Raw genomic sequence first — 20,062 nt, 5'->3', positions numbered from 1 at the left:
TAAAGCTCATTGAATGAGCTTTAGTTAAAGTGCCCTCATGGCCATTTTGAAATGTGGGATACTAAATACATGAGATGCTGCAGGCACTTTAATTAAAGTGGCTTCTGGGAGCTGCTCTAACTGAAGAGCCCCTGCCCATCCCCACTCCCCAGCCCCAGATCATGTGTCAAGACACCCTGTGAGAATAAGCCTTAGAATGGAAATTGCTATCTAATGTACCTCGCATGCCCTGACAACTGCCTCCATTGTGAATATCTGTAGTACACAAAACACTTTAATCCTATAGCTGTTTTTTCCGTTTTCCATGTTACATCCTTACATCTCAGACAAGTACCTGTCAGCCTTGATAAAATGCGTATGGAAGCTCAGGACAAGACAAGTGTTCTTAGCGCTGTTAGTCAGTCAGAAACTCCACCATGCAGCAGTTCTCACATGGGACTATCCAGCAAGAGCCTATTATACCAATACTCCAGATAGTTTACTATTCCTAATCTTTCATGTTTTTAGAGCTCTGAGAACAGACTCTCTCAAAGTCTCTCTCTCCTCCTCTCTGTATCTGAAAGAAAATAACTTAACCCATGGAGATAATTAATAGACATCAAAAACATGAAGCTCAGGGTAAAGGTTTCAGAAGACAGATATTTTTAGGCTTTTTCTGAGGCTTAGCTAGGCCTTAGACTGTAAAACCACCCTGTCAGTGAATAGCAGAATGAACCCAAATGTAACATTATTCAGAGTCTAGATACAAACCCACTTCTTTACAGAATTCTACCTGTAATGGTTGTCACGAAGGAATTGAGGAATGCATACTTCAGGAAAAAATAGTAAGTGAAACTGGTATCTCTGATACCATTGTCTCACTTGGGCAAGAATAACTGCCACAGGCAGAAGGAGCCATTATTGGGCTGGGTACCCAAGACATTGTCTACCTGTAATGGAAAAATCAACCCCTCAAAATAGCAAAAGCATCTGAGAGAAATAGCCCATTAGCTAGAGGAATTCCAGCCACCCCTGGCAGGAGAGACATTTCTAGAGGATTCTGATACCTATGAGTAATTGGGACAATGCTGATGGGTTGGCGGTATTTAGGGAAATATCTTGGAGATAGAGGGGGGCCTTTGTATTTTCCCAGGCTCAAGAAGGATCCAAGTCCCTAGCAGTCAGGGCTGGCAGAAACAACAGGAAGGGTGATCTCTGAAAATCCTGGCAGGACTTTGTGAAACGACTAGGTCATAGTCAGATGGGAGGGTGAGGAACTTTACTTTTCTTTTGTTTTGCCTTCAAACTCCTGGGCCGTTTTTTTTAATACAATACTTTTGTCCTATATAATAAAGCCTTTGGCTGTTTTGTCTTCTTACCAATTGCCTGGGGCAAAGGGCAATTGCAGGGCAAGTGATATTCCAGGTTAACCCATTCTATGGAATTTCTATACAAATGCTTTTGTAACCCAAGGAGAAGCCACCTGGAGCTGGCAGAGAGTCCCCTGCTGCAGCTGAGAAGTCTGGTAAAGAACAGTGGAGCTGAGGCTTGCGGGGATAAGGAGTTATCCCAGGGCAAGAGTTGGTCTGTTCCTTGACACAGGCAGCAGGACAACAGAGTGAAATTTGGACCTCTGGGAGTACCCCACTGATGGATTTGTGACAGTGGTAGATGCTAAAGAAGGAAGACATGGATAGGAAGAAGCAAAGAAAGGTAAAAGTCATGTCTAACTGCTCAAATTCTAAGGGAGCAAAAGTGAATTCAAACATTTTCCCCCAGTTTAAACACTGTGGTGCCTATGACACTGAATTAATCAGCTATTTCTTGGAAAACTAAAAGGCTTCTCTGTATCTGAAAGATTATTACTTAATCTTAACATCTTTTCTCAGAATGTTCAATAATATCACATTGACCACACTTTGAAAAAGACATGTTAGCTCCTTAACTCCACTTCATCTTAGCTCCACTGTGTGTAAGAAGCCAAGACAATAAATCCCTTAGTAATAAGATCTGTCAAGGATGCACAAATTAGCCAAAAGTGATTCTGGCCATTTATTGTGATACATATGTGTAACTCACTGTTCTAGCTAAATGTGAGCAGCAATCCATGAAAGGTGATTAAATTGTATGTCCTTGATACCTGCATCAGCATTTACAAACATGAAGCTTCCAAATACTTAAACTGTTTCTAATAGATATTCAAAGTATTTGGTTTATATTAACATTTCTGACAACTGACATTTATAATAAATGATTCAACATACTAATATCAAAGTCTCTGTGCTTACTTCTAACATGCTGAAAAGAGCAAATTATTTCTGTATAAAGTAAGTTTTCATATAGTGGGATTGCTGGCAATGCTGTGGCATCACAATCAGGTTTTTATGTATTTGGAAAATCAGTATTTATCAAATCCCTTTTAAACATTTTTAAAAACTTTGTAAAGTTTAGAGTTTTGATGTTAAATCAACTTTCAGCATGAGTTCATACCTAAATTGTGTAACTGGAAAGACTTGTTTTTCTGCTTAGTTGGATAGGATTTACTTTAGGTAAATGGGACAGTTTCTATATAGGTGAAACTATTTTAAAATAGACTTAACTAATTCTCACAAAAAGCATACTAGAGAGAGTGCCTCTGATATCCATTATCTCAAAAGCCAGAAAAGTAAAAGGAAAGCATGCAGGCAATGGACAGGTCACTAAGAAAGCATACCCAGAAATAGTAATAGTTTCCAGGGTCCAAATCAGGGATGCAAAGTCAAAAAAAAAAAAAAAAAAGAGCTTCACCTGGTGAGGGAAATTAAAGACAATAAGAAGAGGTTCTTGGCCAGAAAAGAAAGGCCAAGATAGCTGTGGGTCCATTATTAAATGACCAGCGTGAGCTCTTAACAAAAGATGCACAGGTGGACCTCCTCAGTCTTTACAAAAATATTAAGCTGCAACCAGACAGCTAATAAGGATTATTTGGATAAGGAAGGGAACAAATTGCATGTTGAGAAAATGAGAGAGACAGTTAGAGAGCTTTTGATGGACTTGAATGAATTTAAGTCATCAGGGCATGATGAACTTCATCCCAGGGTACTGAAAGAAAAGGTGGAGGAAATCTTGAAACCTTTGGCAATAATATTTTCTTAATTGTGAGAGACAGGTAAGGTACCAGAGGACTGGAAAAGGGTCAACAAAGAACATTAAAAGATGCAAAAAGTTGGACCCAGGGAGTTGGTCTGGTCTATACCTCAATACCTGGGAAGTTACTGGAGCATATCATAAGGAAGCCCATTTGCAAGCATCTGGGGGTAGAAAGATTGATCATGAGCAGCCAGCATGAATTTACTAAGAATAAATTGTGCCAAATAAGGTTGATCTCTTTCTTTGACAAGACTGAAGAAGCTAGAAATAGCTGGGCAGATGGAAGGAATGCCGTGGATATAGACAATATGGGCAATTAATATGAAGCAATAAACGCCAGAGCAATACATTCTGGACTTTACTACCGTTTGAACGTGCACCTGGGAGTGCAGCATGTTGAACCAGGTTGTCTGAACCAGAATTGAAAAGGATGCTGATAACACAGAGTTAAAAGAAAGTAGTGCGAGCATGTAAGTGGAAAAACCCCAGAAAGCCAATACGCATGTCCAAACATGCCCCACATGGTCAGTATGTAATTGAGTGAGGTGATTTGAATTGGCAAAGCACGCATGCCCAGCCATGTACTAGGCATTATGTAATCTGGCTAGAACTTTCCAAAAGGAGAACCGTGTGATTGGCTACCAGGAGAGTATTTAAGCCAGCAGGCTTCTGCCCAAGGCGGAGACCAGCTCAGAAAATCAGAGAGCGGAGACCAACTCTCACAGAACCCTGGTTCGCATGAGCCCAGAGTTACCTCACAGGCTGGCCACTTGTGATTGTCTCCCCACCATCGTCGTGTCCCGGCGTACCCCATCCTCACACACACTCAACTTGTTTCAACTAACTCGTCCGTCTGCCACCGTCATCTCCTGGCGTACCCCACCCTCACACACGGTTGTCTTTGTTTACTGCTGTTGTTGTAACCAAGCCTGACCTGTGCTACACTACTGTTACCTGGTGGCTTAAGTAAAAGAAAATAAAAGTTTGTTTTACAACCATACGAATACTGACCGCCTGACCCCTCATTGCTAGCCCCCACCTGCTCGATCGTGTCGGCCCAGACCGTGACCAGGCAACTTGGTCGCCACACAGGTCAGAGCAGCCCATGGCTCAACATGCTGCAGAGGGGCTGACTGGGATGTGAGGGTGCCTCAGTGTGAGGGCTGCTTGCTGGCTTGTGCCCCAGTCCTCTGGGTCAATGTTTACACATGAGCTGCTGCATAGTGTTTTACTCCACAAAAATATAGTAGTTGTATTTACTAATACTATCCTGCTGTGGATTAAATTAGTTTACTCCAGCCTAATAGGGGCGCATGTGTAGATACTGAGATGTTTATTGCACAGCTAATTAGTTTACTGCACAGTAAATTTTTCATGTAGGTGTGACCCCTACAATTCCTGGGTTATGCTTTGTTCTTTAGGACAGTTGGCTGGAAAATCTAAAATTTGGAGTTTCTTATGAAAAGGGGGCAATTTTTTCTCACAAATATGTTCCTGAAAAATGTGTCTCCTTTGTGTAACCTGCTCTGTTCTTCATAGCCTTTTCCTGTTATACTTTTTACTGTGCTGTTGTAATCTGGTAAAAAGTATGTATAGTATAGTTGTGTTCTGAGTAGTGGGTGTTCGCAACAATTGACACTGTTGAAAGATTTTACTAATTCAAGTTGAATTTTACCTTTTACTTACAGAAAATATTATTGAGAAGAGTAGACTCTTTCAAAACAGTAGAACATTTTTAGTTTGTCCAGTATATTTTCAATAGTCTTGCTCCACTAATTTTGCGGACTTTTTCCTAATTAGGGATATGGTGGCAGGGTGGTTAAGGTGTCTTGCTATAGCTCTAGCAGCATGAATCCAAGCCTTACCCTGCCAAAGGCTACCTTGTCCTCTTCAACTCAGCTGTAAATGGATGATTGGTCATTTAGGCTAGGGTGTCAAATGGTGGCTGGATGTGATGCTAGCCTCATCACTTGCTTGTGTGCGGTTCATTATAGAAAGCGGCTAATCTTAATCATAGTAGAGCTGCACCATATAGGCCGAATCAAAGATGTATAAGCTTTGTCAGATGCATGTGTGTGACCCGGGCAAGTCTCTTCCCCTTTCTGAGCCTTCATTTCTTCTCTCACCCTTTTGCAGTCATTGATGAAGGGGCCATTTATCACCAAGATATGTAGTGTATGTCACACAGTTGGGTTTTCATGCCCTGAGTAAACTTTCATGGGCAACGGCTCACTTTGACAGCTGCATCTCTGATTCCATTGGTTTATAAGGTAAAACCCTACCCTGCTTCATACATGACTAACTACCTCTCTTTTCCTTAATCATGTTAACCTGAGGGTCCATTGAACTTGAAAATATCATTGACCTTTCTCCCAATAAATAGCCATTTATCTTGCACTGTACTAAGTATTTCCTTATGTTTTTTGCACTGGTGATCCAAGTGAAATCCTCTGTAGCCCTAAAACTGTATTTATTTCTGTCTTGAGTACCTTGGACCAATAGTATTTCAATTCAGGAAATTTCCAGAATAAAAGTAAAATAGTTTTCCATTTGCATGATTTCACCAGCAAAGTTCAGTTTCCTTTTATACATTTCTTTTTTTAGACTTTGGGGAAAGCAGCCCTGAAGCATTTCTTCAAGTAATTCTTAAAGTAAATGTTAAAATTTAAACTAAATAACTTTTCACCAAGTTAAAGGTTAAAGTTAAAAGTGTCCCATGTTGAAACTTTGCCTTGGGAATAGGTTCTGTCACATGCAACTACCAGAAGAACTAGGGGAGAAGTTTTTGTGTGCAAGTGCACACTTCAGGAAATTCACACATTGCATATAAATATTGTAACAAGTACAGTATTTTTGGACCTCTACCTCTTATGCAGCTACTGTAAAGACATGGCTAAGAGTGGGAAGTGTGCTTTCACACAGTTAAATCATAGAAATCATAGAGAAGTAGAGCTGGAAAGGACCTCCAGAGGTCATCTAGTCTAACCTTGTGCTTGAGGCAGGATCATCCTTATCCAAAGCATCCTATCCAATCCATAATATAATTTTTTGTAAGACTGCTGTTAGCCCTGTACCACCCTGTGCTGATGTTTCTGGATATTAGCATCCAAACAGGAATTTTGGAAACTAGATTACATTGTATCTCCTTATAACACATTTCTGCCTAGAGACTTGCTTCTGCTCCCAGGGAAATTAATGGCAAAAGTTCTAGAAAGATCAGTCTCTATATGTAGGTTTATGAGCAGTCTCATGTCAATTGTGTGCATCAAAATGACTGCATTGTATTCATCCTAGTCTGTCCCATCAGAATTACTCTTCAGGTTTTGAGTGGTGTCATGCAAGTTACTGACCCAAGGAGATACAATTTCCATTCTGTTTGTAAAACACAGAAGCATTTTGAAATCAGTGAATAAAAAATATTACCAAGGTGCTAAGTTGTGGTTTTTGTTGTTATTATTATTGTTATAATTATACTGGCTGCCAATGACCCAGTAAAATGGGTCTGAACAAATGGATTTACAGGTATTTGTCCTCATAAATTTTTTAAATCTATTGTTCTTATCTTTACTATAAAGACATTGATATTGTTACCCCTTTCATCATTTAGTCTAGATGTGTCAGTGGAATGGATACTTACATTGCAAAAATATCATCACACTTGGCATTTATTGACAACTTTGTTGGATGTTTCATCAGATGAAACAAGGATTCTATGGGGATGGGAATGAAATTATCCTGTCACCTCTGACAGACCCCTTTGTTTAGGAAGACTTTTATTGCCACTCTATTTTGTGGCTAAACAAAGGATATCATTCTTCAGGACTGTCAAGAGAACACCTTCCATGAGCATTAGATATGCATGAAAATATAAAAGAAAAGTAAAAAAAAAAAAAAGGAAATAAAGGCAGTGGTTACTGCAGCTTTCTAAGACAAATGAAGTTGTCATGACTTCTATTAAACACAAGAGCACTGTTTATAGTTAGTTTGCCACGAATGACACAACTAATCCAAGACTGGTTCTTGCAGCATGTTCCGAGGTTTCTGTATATAACAAGCACCTTGTGTAACTCTTGGCTTTGCATCCTGTTATGTATATCTGTATTGGAGGTGAGGGAAATTGGAGGAGAGGGGATTTGCTATTGACTTAAATGGGCTTGAGTCAACCAGGAGATGCATCCAGGAAATAACAAATATTAATGGTGACAGGGTTTTCTCCTAATTCCAAGCAGAGGGCATTGTTTTTCAGTTCTATCTACTGCACTGACAGCGGTGAATGCCAAGTGATAATAATATGTGTACTGAATCCCATTAGCTATGACTACAAAGGAAAGATGTCTTATAGTTGGTTAACTCTTAATTGCTTCAGAGTGCAGCTCTGAGCCAAAATGAACAGATGGGAGAAAAAAATGCCACTGGTTAAATGCCTGTGGGACTTGAGACCTGTAAATGTGAGCACTTTTACGAATCCCATTTAATACATTTTCCAGCATATCCTCAGCCCTCATTTCAGCTCATGAAAACAAGATACAAAGAAATGGACTGATGAAAAACTTCAGACCCAGATTTGATCAAGGCTAGTGGGACCTCAGAACAGTGTGTCAGGTGCTGCAGGTGGGTTGTGACACTTTGACTACATTATCTAGACCCTAAATTAAAAAAAAAGGTGTTTCCCTGTAGGGGTCACAACAACCCTGTAGCCTGATCAGCTTCAAGGCACTCTTCTCCCCTGCTGCTGAGCCTGCTCAGGACCTCCAAGCTGGCCTAGGAGGAGCTTACCCTCTGGGCAAGGAGGAAATGGGAGATAGGGGCAGAAACCCTAACAGGTTTTTTAGATCCAGGTAGACAAAGCCTTGGCTGGGATGAGATGGCAATGATTGTGATTTGAGCGGGGGGGTCAGACTAGATGATCTCCTGAGGTCCCTTCCAGCCCTAATTTTCTGATTCTAAATGGGAGGAGAATGGGAGAGAGGGCTAGTGCTACATCTTTCACAGGCAGCTTCAGGCCATCCTTACCCAGGACCACAGCATGGAAATGACAATGCAGCCTTGTGCCTGGATGTTGCAGCTGTGAAAAATTGCTCCCTGGGGACTGGATGCAGCTGCATCCTAGGCCTCCATCTCTCTGCCAGGGCTCAGCGCTGGGGTTTTTATCAAGCTGACTGCAGAGGGGAGGGGGGATGCACAGACATCCCTGCAGGACCTGGTGTGCTCTGTGCTTGCCTGCAGGCTGCTGCTGCTGCTGCTGCTGCTCTCAGCAAGAGACAGGCCACCTGCAAAATCACACAGGCAGGAGGGGGGGCAGGCCCCAAATGTTTTGCATCATTGAGGGCTTCAGCTGTAGACCAGGCCAGGAGCCAAGGTCAGGCTGGGTGGTCCCTGCCAGGTTTACTCTTAATCCAACAGAAATGGCTTTCCCTGGCTTTGGGGATGAGGTGGGGGGGGGGAGTGGGAGGTGTGCTTGATTGCTTTCTGGCTGGCTTCCCTCCAACCTGGCTGATCACACTGCTCCTGAATCAGGGATGCAGGGATGCATTTTCCTAGGTAGCTGTTGTCAGACTTCACAGCCAGATGCAGAACCAGATGAGGGGGAATTTCCTCTGTCTTTTACTCTGGCATCCCTGCCCAGGCATGCCTGAACCTGTCAGTCTTTAGGGCCTGGCTGACTGCATTTGTGCTGCTTGTGCAGGCTGCATCTAAGCTGGGTGGGGGGGAGGGAAGCATGGCATCTGTTCCTGGAGGAGGAGCTGATTAGCGACCTGCAAGCATCAAAACAGAGGCACTTTAGCAGCCTTTTAATAAGTTACCCCCCTTTCCCTCCTGTTCCCTGCCATCCCCAGAAAAAAGTCTGATTAAAAATCTCCCTTGTAGATGTATAGGAAACCCTCCTGAGTGGGAGAGGTGGATGAGCATCTCAGCAGGGAGCTGGACGCCATGGAGCACATCCGAACACCCAAGGTTGGTACCTACCCGGGAGGCTGGGGGGGAAGGACGGAGGGATGGATGGATGGTTGCAGTGAGGAGGGATGGAGCTATGCTGCCTGGCTCAGAAGAAGCCAATAGGAGGAAAAACATGGCTTTTATATGGTGATGATTTGGGGCTCAGATTTAAAAAAAAAAAAAAAAAAAAAAAAAAAAAATTAGCTCGAAACCCTGTGGGGCTGTCTGGCTGCCTATCGTACCTGTGCTTTTTAGCTGCTTATTTTTTTTCAGCAACTCACTATTCATTTAGCTAAAATATCCCCACACGTGTAAAACGTTGCTATGTAATGTTGAGTGAAATGTGTGTTAGGCAATTTACCCTTATTCAGCCATGATGCCTTATGTAAACCCCATCCTGGATGTCTGTAGTTAAACCAGAAGGAAAGATACTTAAGTTGTTTTCTTCTTCATAATCCCTTAGTTTATTCCATTATTTCAAAGTCTTGGCAGAGATTTAATATCGCTTTTAGCATTTGCTATTTATCTAGCCTAATTAGCATATAGCTTTGTATAGGGGAGGCCTGTATTTGTCTGTGAAACCACACTTTTTTCTGAAAAGATGAACGTAGATGCAAATATGTTTTCAGCATATCAAAACCGAAGATAATGAAACATTCAATCAGAAGCAAAAAGAAAAGAAAAAAAAAGAAAGCTACTAATAACATCTCTAGCTTAGTGAGGAAATTGTATTAATTTCCTATTTTTGTTTCGGCTAAAAATGCATTTTTATAGCCCTGAAGCTCTGATTTCTAATAGTTCTTCATGTCTGGTTGTATATGGTCAGGCTTCATTACTGATGACCATCATGGTGATGTGGATTCAAGATCAGGGCCTGCTGTTGGATTTGGATGTTGGGGCCTCTGGCTTCTGTACAATGAATGTGATAGTTTCTTTTTCATCTCCTTCATGAAAAAAAGCCTTTTGTTTCATGGGATTCACTTGGCTTCCTGAGCGAAGCAAAAACAACCCCCTTTTTAGTGTCTACTCCACCACAGGTGGGAAATACCCAGTGAGAATTATGTAGAATTATCTAACTGAAAAACAGTGAATATGTATAGAGGAAGAAATTAGCAATTGATTAATAAAGGCAGAACATTAAACATCTCCTAAGAATGAAAAGCTTAAATGATCTAGCGCTCATTTAAAGCAATACTATTTTGGCCACTGGCTCGTCAGGGAGCAGAAGCAAATCTTAAAATTCTTACTATCCAAATATAAAATGTGTTTTATATCAGCCAAAAAAAAGACTGCTAGTGCTGGTGTTGCACTGATCATTCTAGTCAGGATTGGATGGCTGTGGGTCCTAGGCTCTAAACAGCCTATTTTATTGTCTTTGAATAATAATTGTGGGGATTCTTTATCTGATATAATAATGCCATTTGGAGGATCATTTTTGGAAGAGTGATGTTTACACAGACCTATACTTAACATAATTGTAACCCCGGCAGTACTCCAAGAGGTACCCCCTCTCCAGTTGAAGGGATCAAAGCAGGTGCACAAGCACTGCGGGAGGTGTAGGGACTCTCCTCCCCTATAGAGCAGAGGGAGACCACCAATGGGGATTTAACCATATACCTTTTAATACTGGGAACATAACAGGCATAAATCAGAGGGTATAGTGGACACTACAACGCCCCAAGGGGGAAGGATTCAACAAAGGTTAGACACTTACAATCACTGACAAAACAGGGTTAACAAAATATAAAACTCAAAGAGCAGAACAAACAATATGGGTTGGTGAAATATACAAAGGGCACAAAATGCAAAATGTCAAATGACAAGGAAACATAGGGCCTTGGTACCTGGAGAGAAGTCACAATGGCCCCTCTTCCACTGTAAGAGGACTTACTTCTTCTTATTTCACTCACCCCAACTGGGACTTAAACCCAGATCTCCAACATGGTAGACAGGAATACTGCCACAAAGCCACCAGCAGTGGAACTGCTCTAACCTGCTAGGGGTCTTGACTGTCCGGAAGCCCCAGCCTCACATTGAGCTGCCTGACCTCTGATTGGGGGAGCTGGAAGCAGAGCTGGGAACCGTTCAGGTCACTGCTCAGATCCTTCCTGGAGCTGGGGAGCCTCTCCTGCTGGCTGCAGCCTCTCTTTGGGGATCCTGGAGCCCAGTGGGGGGGGCCTCTCCTGCCAGCTGCATGCCGCGCTGCTGAGGGTCCCACTGCTGCCTGCAGGTCCTGCTCTTTCAGGGCACTGCTGCTGCCCCGCTGGCTCAGCTCTATGAAGCCCCTTCCTTGTTGTCCCTCACTGGTCTCTCCCCTGAGCCAGGCCATGATGCCCCTTTTATCCCCCTCCAGGTGACCCAAGGGGCCAATCGGGACACAGGGAGGTTGAGTATCTGGGGCCTGATTGATGTGGAAAGGGAATCCCAAGTCCTCCAATCATCTTTTGCCCTTTCAAAACCCCTGGGCCAGGTCACTGCCAGCCAGCCCATCACATCATCATATAAAATTATAAGAAAAAATACACTAAACATGAGTTGGTTTTGAAATACATCTCCTGCCCATTTTCCCTTAGATTGCACTGAAATATCATTAACGTTAGTGACCTGACAAATCAAATATCTTTGGTTTGGATGTAAAAAGCCAGAAATATAACAGTCTGCTTTCTACTAAATTTGTATTTTTTTATCTGGATCTTGGTATGAAGCAGACCATTTCCAAGCAACTTAAGAAATAAAATGAAATAATTGTGTAAAGTTAAAAGATAGTCTAATTAAAATCCAATGTTTTCTCCACCCCTTTCAACTTCATCCTCAGTTTAGTAGGTTGGTTGTTTTCTAGATATATTTCATACAACTTCTTACAGTGAAAAACCTAGTCAACTCCCAAATCAAAGTAAAATGCACACACAGAAATCTAACAAAATCTGAAATATCAAAAATGAAATTCTTATCCCAACCAAAGTTTTTATCCACAAAAAGGAAAGGTACTTTAGCTAATATGAAGCCCCTCAGGGATGTAGCTATTGCTATTAATTTTAAATGGTAGATGCTTAGGTACAAAGGTGATGACTGGCAGTATAAAACCTTAAATAAACCTGAAATCTCATTCATGAATGTATCTTGCAAGCAGTTGTGTAATTTTGTTAATTATTGTTAATTATCCATTATGATTTTACAAAAAGAGAGCCTAGCCAGCTATTGTTATCACTTTCTCCCTCTGAAATACATTTTTCTAAAAGATATAAATAGATTTTAATCAGACAAATGCATGTATGCAGTCTGAAACATCCTTGAAATTCATCCTTTAGCCACAGAGCTTTAAGCTCTGGCAGTATTGATCAGGCTTTTATGTTTCCAGTAAATCTACTATAATGCTGAATATGTGCTTCAAGGCCAGTATTTGATGTACTCAAGTCAAGTAGAGAAGCCCGTTTTTGCCACAGTTGATTTAAACCAATGTATCAGTTTGCAGTATGCTTCAAAGTGCAAGGAAAAGAAAAATATATATGTGTAATTTACGAATAACATATAGTGGTATTCAGAAATAGTATTAAGTAAATTTTCAGTTCTTCCTTAAATAAGTGATACAACGAGACACTTTATTATTTACAATTTGTATTACAGGCCAGGATCAAGGCCTCATTGTACTTCACACTGTACAGACATAAAGCAAAGGATATATCCTTTCTCTGAGTAAACAAGAGCAACATAGTGTGCCCTGGAAAATTATGGAATAGAGAAGTGAGGTGACTCAAGGTCCTATGGATAATTAATGGCAGAAATAGAATTCTTGAGTTCAGTGCCCTGTCCCCTAGACCAGTAGTTCTTAACCTGTGTTTCACGAATCTCTGGGGCTCTGCAGAATGTATCAAAGAGGTCGGTGAAAAATGACTGTGATCAATCAAAAGTATATCAATACCCACACTTACAATTCAAAGGGGTTCACACCTCCATTCAAATTTTTTGGGGGATCTGCAAATGAAAAAGGGTTAAAAGCCACTGCCCTAGACTAACTACCTTCCTTGAAAACCATGTTTTCATTTGTATTTCCTTATCTGGAGACATGCCAGAGTTGTAACAGGCATGGGAGTGGATGAGGATCGCTACCTCTACCATTGTTTATGAGGAACTCTTTCAGCATAAATTCTAGCTTTTGAAACTTTTTCATTCTAATGTGCCATGACAGCCTGAAAGCTGTTTTCTATAGAGGGTCTGACACCAAAAGATGTCAAGTACTACAACAGGTTAGCATTCCTTTCCTTGAAGGGTGTTACAGATTCAAGGCCCTATAAGGATCAGACACAGTAATTGTAATAGAGTCAATCCATATTAAAAGAAAAAAATGGAGAGTTTGAATACAAGCTGTTCTATTTCCAGTAATTCATGAGATAATGAACATAGTTATTACCATACATAGTTATGTATAGAATAAGAACTGCCATACTAGGTAAGACCAATGGTCCATCTAGCCCATTATCCCCTTCAGTATCCTTCCTGGCATCCTCTATTTATTGGGTTAGAAATGCCAGAAGAAACATCTGCAAGCATTCTGTTCAATAGCCAGTAAAAGATCTACCATCCCTTAATTTATCCCATTTCTTTCTGAACCTGGCTATTCTATCTGCTTCCACCACTTCCTGTGGCAATGAATTCCACAAGTATACTACACATTGGGCTCATCTACCTGTGCACATTTACTACACAGTAACCCAAATTATGGCACAGTGCGGGTGCACATCTACATGGCCATGCCTGTACTGCGCAGTAAATATGATGATTTATGCCAATTTATGCCAACGCATCATGCAGGTATCAAATTTATGCCCGATTAGTTACTGTGCAGTAATAAATCTGTAGATGCCTTACTGTGCAGCAACATTGTGTGTGTGGACTGATTTGGGACTAATTTTGGTCCCAAGGTAGTCCACACACAGTGTTACTATGCCTTAATGCCTACACGTGTAGACGCTGGCCTATTCCCACTTATTGTAAATTTAAGCCACCATAAATGAACGTGTAGACATGCTTATTGTATAAAAAAAATACTATCTCTTGTTAGTATTAAACCTGTCACCTACTAATTTCAGTGGGTGTCCCCTAGTTCTAGTATCCTCGCACTTGCTAAATGACAGTTCCTTGTTCACTTGGTCCCTGTCCTTCATGATTTTATAGACCTCTGTCAGATCCTGTCTCAGCCTTCTCCTTCCTAAACTGAAGACCCCTAACCTTTTTAGTCTTTTCTGGTATGGCAGCTGCTCCAGCCCCCTAATTATTTTGGTTGCCCCTGTGTATCTGTTCTACTACATCTTTTTTGAGATGTGGGGACCAGAACTGTATTCAAGATGTTGGTGCACCATGGATTTGCATGATTACATGATGATGTGCTCCGCTTTGTTTTCAATTCCTTTCTTAATGAGGCCCAATATTGTATTGGCTTTTTTGGCTACCATTGCATACTGAGCTGTAATAATTAGTTACATACAGTCCATTGCATTCTGATAAGTAATTAACAGGTTATGTGAGGCTGAATATGTATACAAACAGACATATATATTACAGCAAGAACTTTTTCACACTGTAAATGTAAACCTGTACAATAGAGATTTGACATGACCAAATTTAGGAGCAGCTAATCACTGCCTGTTACTATGGGCTTGTATCTGTATATATAACAAAAAACCACTATTTTTTTGCAAGCAAAAATCAATAACAAATCAGTGTCTGCCATTAGTATGGAACAGATAGTACGATAATTTAGGGAAGCTGCCAAACACTAAAATGTTCACTAAGTGAAAAAAGCAGCCTTCAAAAATTAATAGGCTACCTCTGATTAGACTAAAATGTTTTGTTAACTTAGAAACGTTTCTGACCAGGAATAGATTGACAGTTAAAGAGTTCTAAAGATATGTTTCCTTCAGATAATTATTTAATTTACTATGATTAGTTGATTATGACTTTTTATTTAGCAATATCTCATCACATTTGTCTTTAATTACATATTTTGGCAGCAGGCCTACTGAATTTCAATATTTTCTTAATAAGGCAGACTCATTCCTGGTATAATTCTTTTGTTTTCAGTTGAATTATCACAGGGACGTATTTTGCTCAGTAACTCTGGTTAACATATTTAGGAGGGTTAAAATTATTCTATTGTTTTAGGTTTTGAATCAAGAGAGGTCTCTTTCTCAGGAAGTATTTAAGATACAGCACTGTTTGCATGCTTATGACTTATTGTTGATGAATATACCATATTTTCTTGTGTACAACATAGACCTTTTCCCCCAAAACCAGGTGCTGGAAATTAAAGTGCATATTACACATGGAGAAATAACAGCAGTTTCTGCCTCTTAAACTTTGGCAAGGCCAAAGTGAAAATAAAGTCTGCATAGGATCCTAGGAGCAGAACAATGAGCAGACTTTTGGCTCCCTACCTGCTGCTACTTAGTTACTACAAGGAAAGATCCTCTTTTCTTCATTCTGCCTTTCAAAAGCAAGGTGCATATTTTATTCAAGGACACGTTACATGCAAGAAAATTTGGTATTATTTTCCAAAGGAAATTGCAAGGAGGCAGGCTGAATGTGTCTTTGGGTTGTGTACAAATAATAATAGTCTGCCTTTTAGCTGAGGGATTCAAATCAGCTAACGTGCACAGCCATTGCATGAGGAAGCAAGTATCTTCTGTATCAATGGAACACAAAGAGCATGGGGATTTGCCCAATACCACAGCTGAGTCACTAGCAGAGATAGAAAGATTCCTAACCTAGGATTCTTAATGTCTGCTTTCCTCCTATAATCACTAGGTTAATGGTAATTTGTATTTCATTCATGCCAAACGACTAGTCAGAATGCCACTTCAAATGGGCAAAACTTATTACTTAAACTGATAATAAGATTTCAGTGTGTGAAAGGGAAAACAACTTTTGCTTTTCTGGTCTAGTGCTTGCCAAAAAACCCCACTATGCCATATATGGCTTTTTGTCTGATTAAGTCACTCACGTGTGTAGAGCATGAATTGTCAGCAAGTTGCTTTCTTTCAGTGCTGTTTAATGGTTATATCACAAGCTATAAATTCTGGTTAATTTGACTACTACTGCAAATACCTCATGACTGTCACACTTTTGAGTGCTTGGCAAGCAGTTAATAAATCTGTGATTTATTTTTTCCATGACCTTTGTGTCTCAAAAGGGTTGGATGAGAAGGCCAAATATGGGCCTGGTTTCTCTGCAAAAGATAAAGGTTCTGGTTTGGTCCTTATGCCTGATTGAGGCTTTGGTTCATTAACTTTAGGTGCATGGCGTAATAGAAACTTTTGAAGTGCCAGGTTGTTTATTTGCTTTCCAGGACCTTTTTGATGGTGACTGGTATTTACCCCTCTGTTGTAGGAATGCAGAAGAATTCAGAAAGCTCTGTTGGTTTTGATTGTGTAACCACTATAATTTTCATGGGCTTAGGAGAGTTGACATGTACATTTGGATCGGGCTTTTCTCCTATTTTGAAATTTCTCACTTTATTTGACTTTTTACATCTGAACCAATTGCTTATAACTAGGGACCTACCTAAATTGCAGTTTCGTGATTTTCATGGCAACAACGAAAAAGATTGATTTCTGCTATCACCACAAAAAATGACATTTCCCGCTATTTTGTATGGAGTCACTTCCTCCCCTGCGCACCCCCCCCCATAAAGTTTACTGGAATACAAAGAAAGCATGGCAGTCCCCACAGCCATAGAGCACGTGGTTTGAGAGCTACTGAGAGGTTGAGCTAGTGGCATATTTGTACATATGCTTGCACTGCAGCACCGGGTGCTTTTAAAAGCGCCTGGCACTGTGGCACATGCATTTGTATAAACAACAAAATGTGCAGCAGTACTGAGAAAATGGTGGCAGCATGCCTTTGAACTAAAATACATTGAAGGTGTTTTAGTTCAAAAGTGCACTGCCTCCACTTTTGCTGTTTATACAAATGCTTGCAATGCAGCGCTGAGCACATCAGCTTGCATGAAGAGCAGACTCAATTAATCGGTGCATCAGAGCAGACAAATGTATGTGTATAAATGCCTGTAGACACAGTGAAGGTGCCAGTCAGGAAAGTGAGAGGGTTTTGGTGCCATCTTTTAAGAAGCCAGATGCAATGCTGCAACAAGATGAGTGACCAGCCTTGGCCAATCAGTGACAAGGGGTGGGGCCTCTGGAGTGCCTCAGCCAATCAGCAGCAAGGGGAGGCTCATCAGAAAAAGACAGTGAAATCAGCTCCATGTGCTATGAGCAGCCCATGAAAATCCCTTCATTTTGCCATGATTTAGGTAGGTCCCTACTTATAAAAGCTTTCTCAATCCACTGTACGCTCTTGACTAAAGTTTGTGGCACTGCAGCACTGAGTTTTACATACAGATTCGTTTTCCATTTTTAGGGCGTAATATGCTTTCTTTTAAGATTCATTTAGTTTAGTTTTATGTCAGATGGCTGTGACAATGGACTCAGAATCTTAATGCTAGTGCTATTGTAATATAACATCCTGTGTTGTATTACATTCTGTGATCAGACATTTCAGACTGGTGACTGGTAACAAATCAAAACTCAAATCTGAACGAATGGGAACATCTAGAGATCGTGGGTTGGATTTGAAGCCCCAGGTCTATACCTAATTTTAATGTTTCAGATCTAGGATGTGAGTTTTGAAGGAACCCGTTTTCTAGTATTAGTTTGAACATAGATTAAATTGAATAATAAGATGGTGGAAATCTCACTTGATTCTAAAATTTACAGTGCTCATTGAATGAAGTTTGAAAAGACTTGAGGCTGTATTTTTATATAAAAGCAGCTTATAGCATTTTGGCCCCTTCAAATCTGAACCAGAATTGTAGTCTTGAATTGAACCTGAGACTATAATCTGCATATAGTGTGAATCTGAACCTCCAAAATTGTTATTTCCAGTTGAGTTCCCTCATTTCTTAAGTTAACATAATGGTATTACAAGCCAGGTAGGAATTTCTTATCCCAGTCTCAGTTTTCCTTTCAACTTTGTTGCCTATGTAGTCAATACATCTTTTGGAACTCTAGTGGAGAAAATCCAGGTCTCTCTTGATTTGGGTGGCTTTCAACATGATTCAGTAATTTCTGGAATTAAATTAATTTCTGCTAAAAAGCAGTACTACAACACCATTTCAATGAATAACAACACTATTCATATTGTATATTAGCTTTTTTCATTAAGGATATTTCCATTGTAGTTGAAACAATTGAAATGCTTCCATTTGAAGCTTTTTAAAATTTTCCGATTTCTAGGACATCTTAGATTTTATATTTTTTTCAGAGAAGGAGAACATATTTTTCAGAGTTTCGAAATTTTATACAAACTGGAAGTTTTCACTTTTAATCTGGTGTATTGTTGATTTTCTTAACAGTATAATTTAGTGCATGCATCTTCAGTCAAAATTTCAGCATGCATTAATAGGTCTGGTGTCCTAAAAATGTCATTTGGCACTTTGTGTAACCCATAATTTCTGACCTCTGGGCTTCATGTTGGTCTTTTTTAGGCCACTGTAAATCATGATTAACTTCACTAAAGACAATGAGTTTCATTTACCTATATCTGATGATTCCATAATGCCTAAAAGTGCTACCTGCAGAAGTTCTTCCAACATAGAAGGAAGTACCTGGCTGGTGTAGAATAGTGTTTTTCAACCTTTCTAGACTCAAAGAACCCCTCATTAGACTCGAGGTACCCCTCAGAAAGAGGTGGCTCTTACCTGTTATTCATTTTTGATAACAAAAATAATAGAGTTGTTCTACTATTGTGAAGAATTCAAAAGTATCACAACAGGTCAGAATGTTTTTGACACTACAGGCAGTCCTTGATTTATGACTTTTCAATTTACAATGAATGGCAGTTACAACCTTTATAAATTGACATTGTGTTTTGAGGTTCTGATGCGGGTTTCAACTTTTATGATGCTTGGTACAGCTGCATCCAGCTGGTAGGTCTAGAAGGGGAGGGAGGAGGGAAGGGGCATGGAGGGGGCAGATCAATGCCCCTGCAGCGAAGGAGGGATTGGGGCTGGGGCTTGGACAGGGGCTGGGGCAAGTGCTGCCCAGCCAAGACATGGGGGCGTTGTGGGATGAAGACACAGCTTGTCTGGGGGGTGCAGGGAGTGGGGATGGGGGGTGGCTCCCACTGCTGTGTGCCACTGGCTCAGGCGCTGCTCATCTGGTGGCTCCCACTGCTGCTCCTGCCACTTGCCCAAGAGGGCACGGGGAGGGGGAGGCGTGTGCCCCCCAGATGTGCATGGGGTGGGTGGGTAGGTGGGTGGGTGGGAGTTGTGGCAGGAGCTGGCCCCCTCCCCATGCCCCCCGGAGGAGCTGACCTTTCATCACCCCCCTGCCCCACTCTGACTGAGTGAGAGGTGGGATACATGGGAGGGGGTGTGTGCCCCCGGATCAGGGCAGGATGGGCGATGGAGCGGGTGCTATGGAGCAGCTGCAGCCACCCAAAAATTCACCATAACTCCCCCATATCCCCTGCCGCCCACCCAGAGAACAGTATGGTGCAGCCCTGGCTTTGCTTGCCCCGTGCAGATCTGGGGGCACACTCCCTTCCTGTGCCCTCCTGGACAAGCAGCAGGAGCAGCAATGGGAGCCACTGGGCAAGCAATTCATTGACCAGTGGCACGCAGCAGCGGGAGCCACTTTCCCCCACCTCTCTGCACCCCCTGGACGAGCTGTGCCTTCATTCTGTGCCACCCTGCTCCAGATGGGCAGTGTTTATCCCAGCCCCTGACCCCAACCCCAGTCCCAATCCCTCCTTTGCTGTGACAGTGTATCTGTTCCCTCCACACTCCTTCCCTCCCCCCCTCCCCTTCCACCACAACAGACTTACCAGCTGGACGCAGCTGTAGCGAGCATCGTAAAGGAACCAATCATTCATTTATAACATTGTTCCTATGGGAAAATTGGTTCCAAGTTATGATGTTTCGACTTAAGACGCGGTTTTCAGGAACTAACTGTGTTGTAAGTCT

The 20,062-nt window shown here is 41.3% G+C and overlaps 1 protein-coding gene across 1 annotated transcript in view; it reads left to right on the top strand.

The window, feature by feature from the left end:
* Nucleotides 1-8,700: 8,700 nt before the first annotated feature.
* Nucleotides 8,701-20,062, top strand: part of MTMR7 (myotubularin related protein 7) — a 110,641-nt gene continuing 99,279 nt past the window's right edge. Inside the window, exon 1 of the mRNA XM_019526580.1 lies at nucleotides 8,701-9,063. Within this exon, the coding sequence (XP_019382125.1) occupies nucleotides 9,040-9,063 (24 nt within the window). The 5' untranslated portion in view covers nucleotides 8,701-9,039. The remainder of the gene's footprint in view (nucleotides 9,064-20,062) is intronic.

This window comes from Gavialis gangeticus, unplaced genomic scaffold (genome assembly GCF_001723915.1).
Source record: "Gavialis gangeticus isolate Ggan-Ray unplaced genomic scaffold, GavGan_comp1, whole genome shotgun sequence".
Lineage (NCBI taxonomy): Eukaryota > Metazoa > Chordata > Crocodylia > Gavialidae > Gavialis > Gavialis gangeticus.
This window is presented reverse-complemented; position numbering and strand designations above follow the sequence as displayed.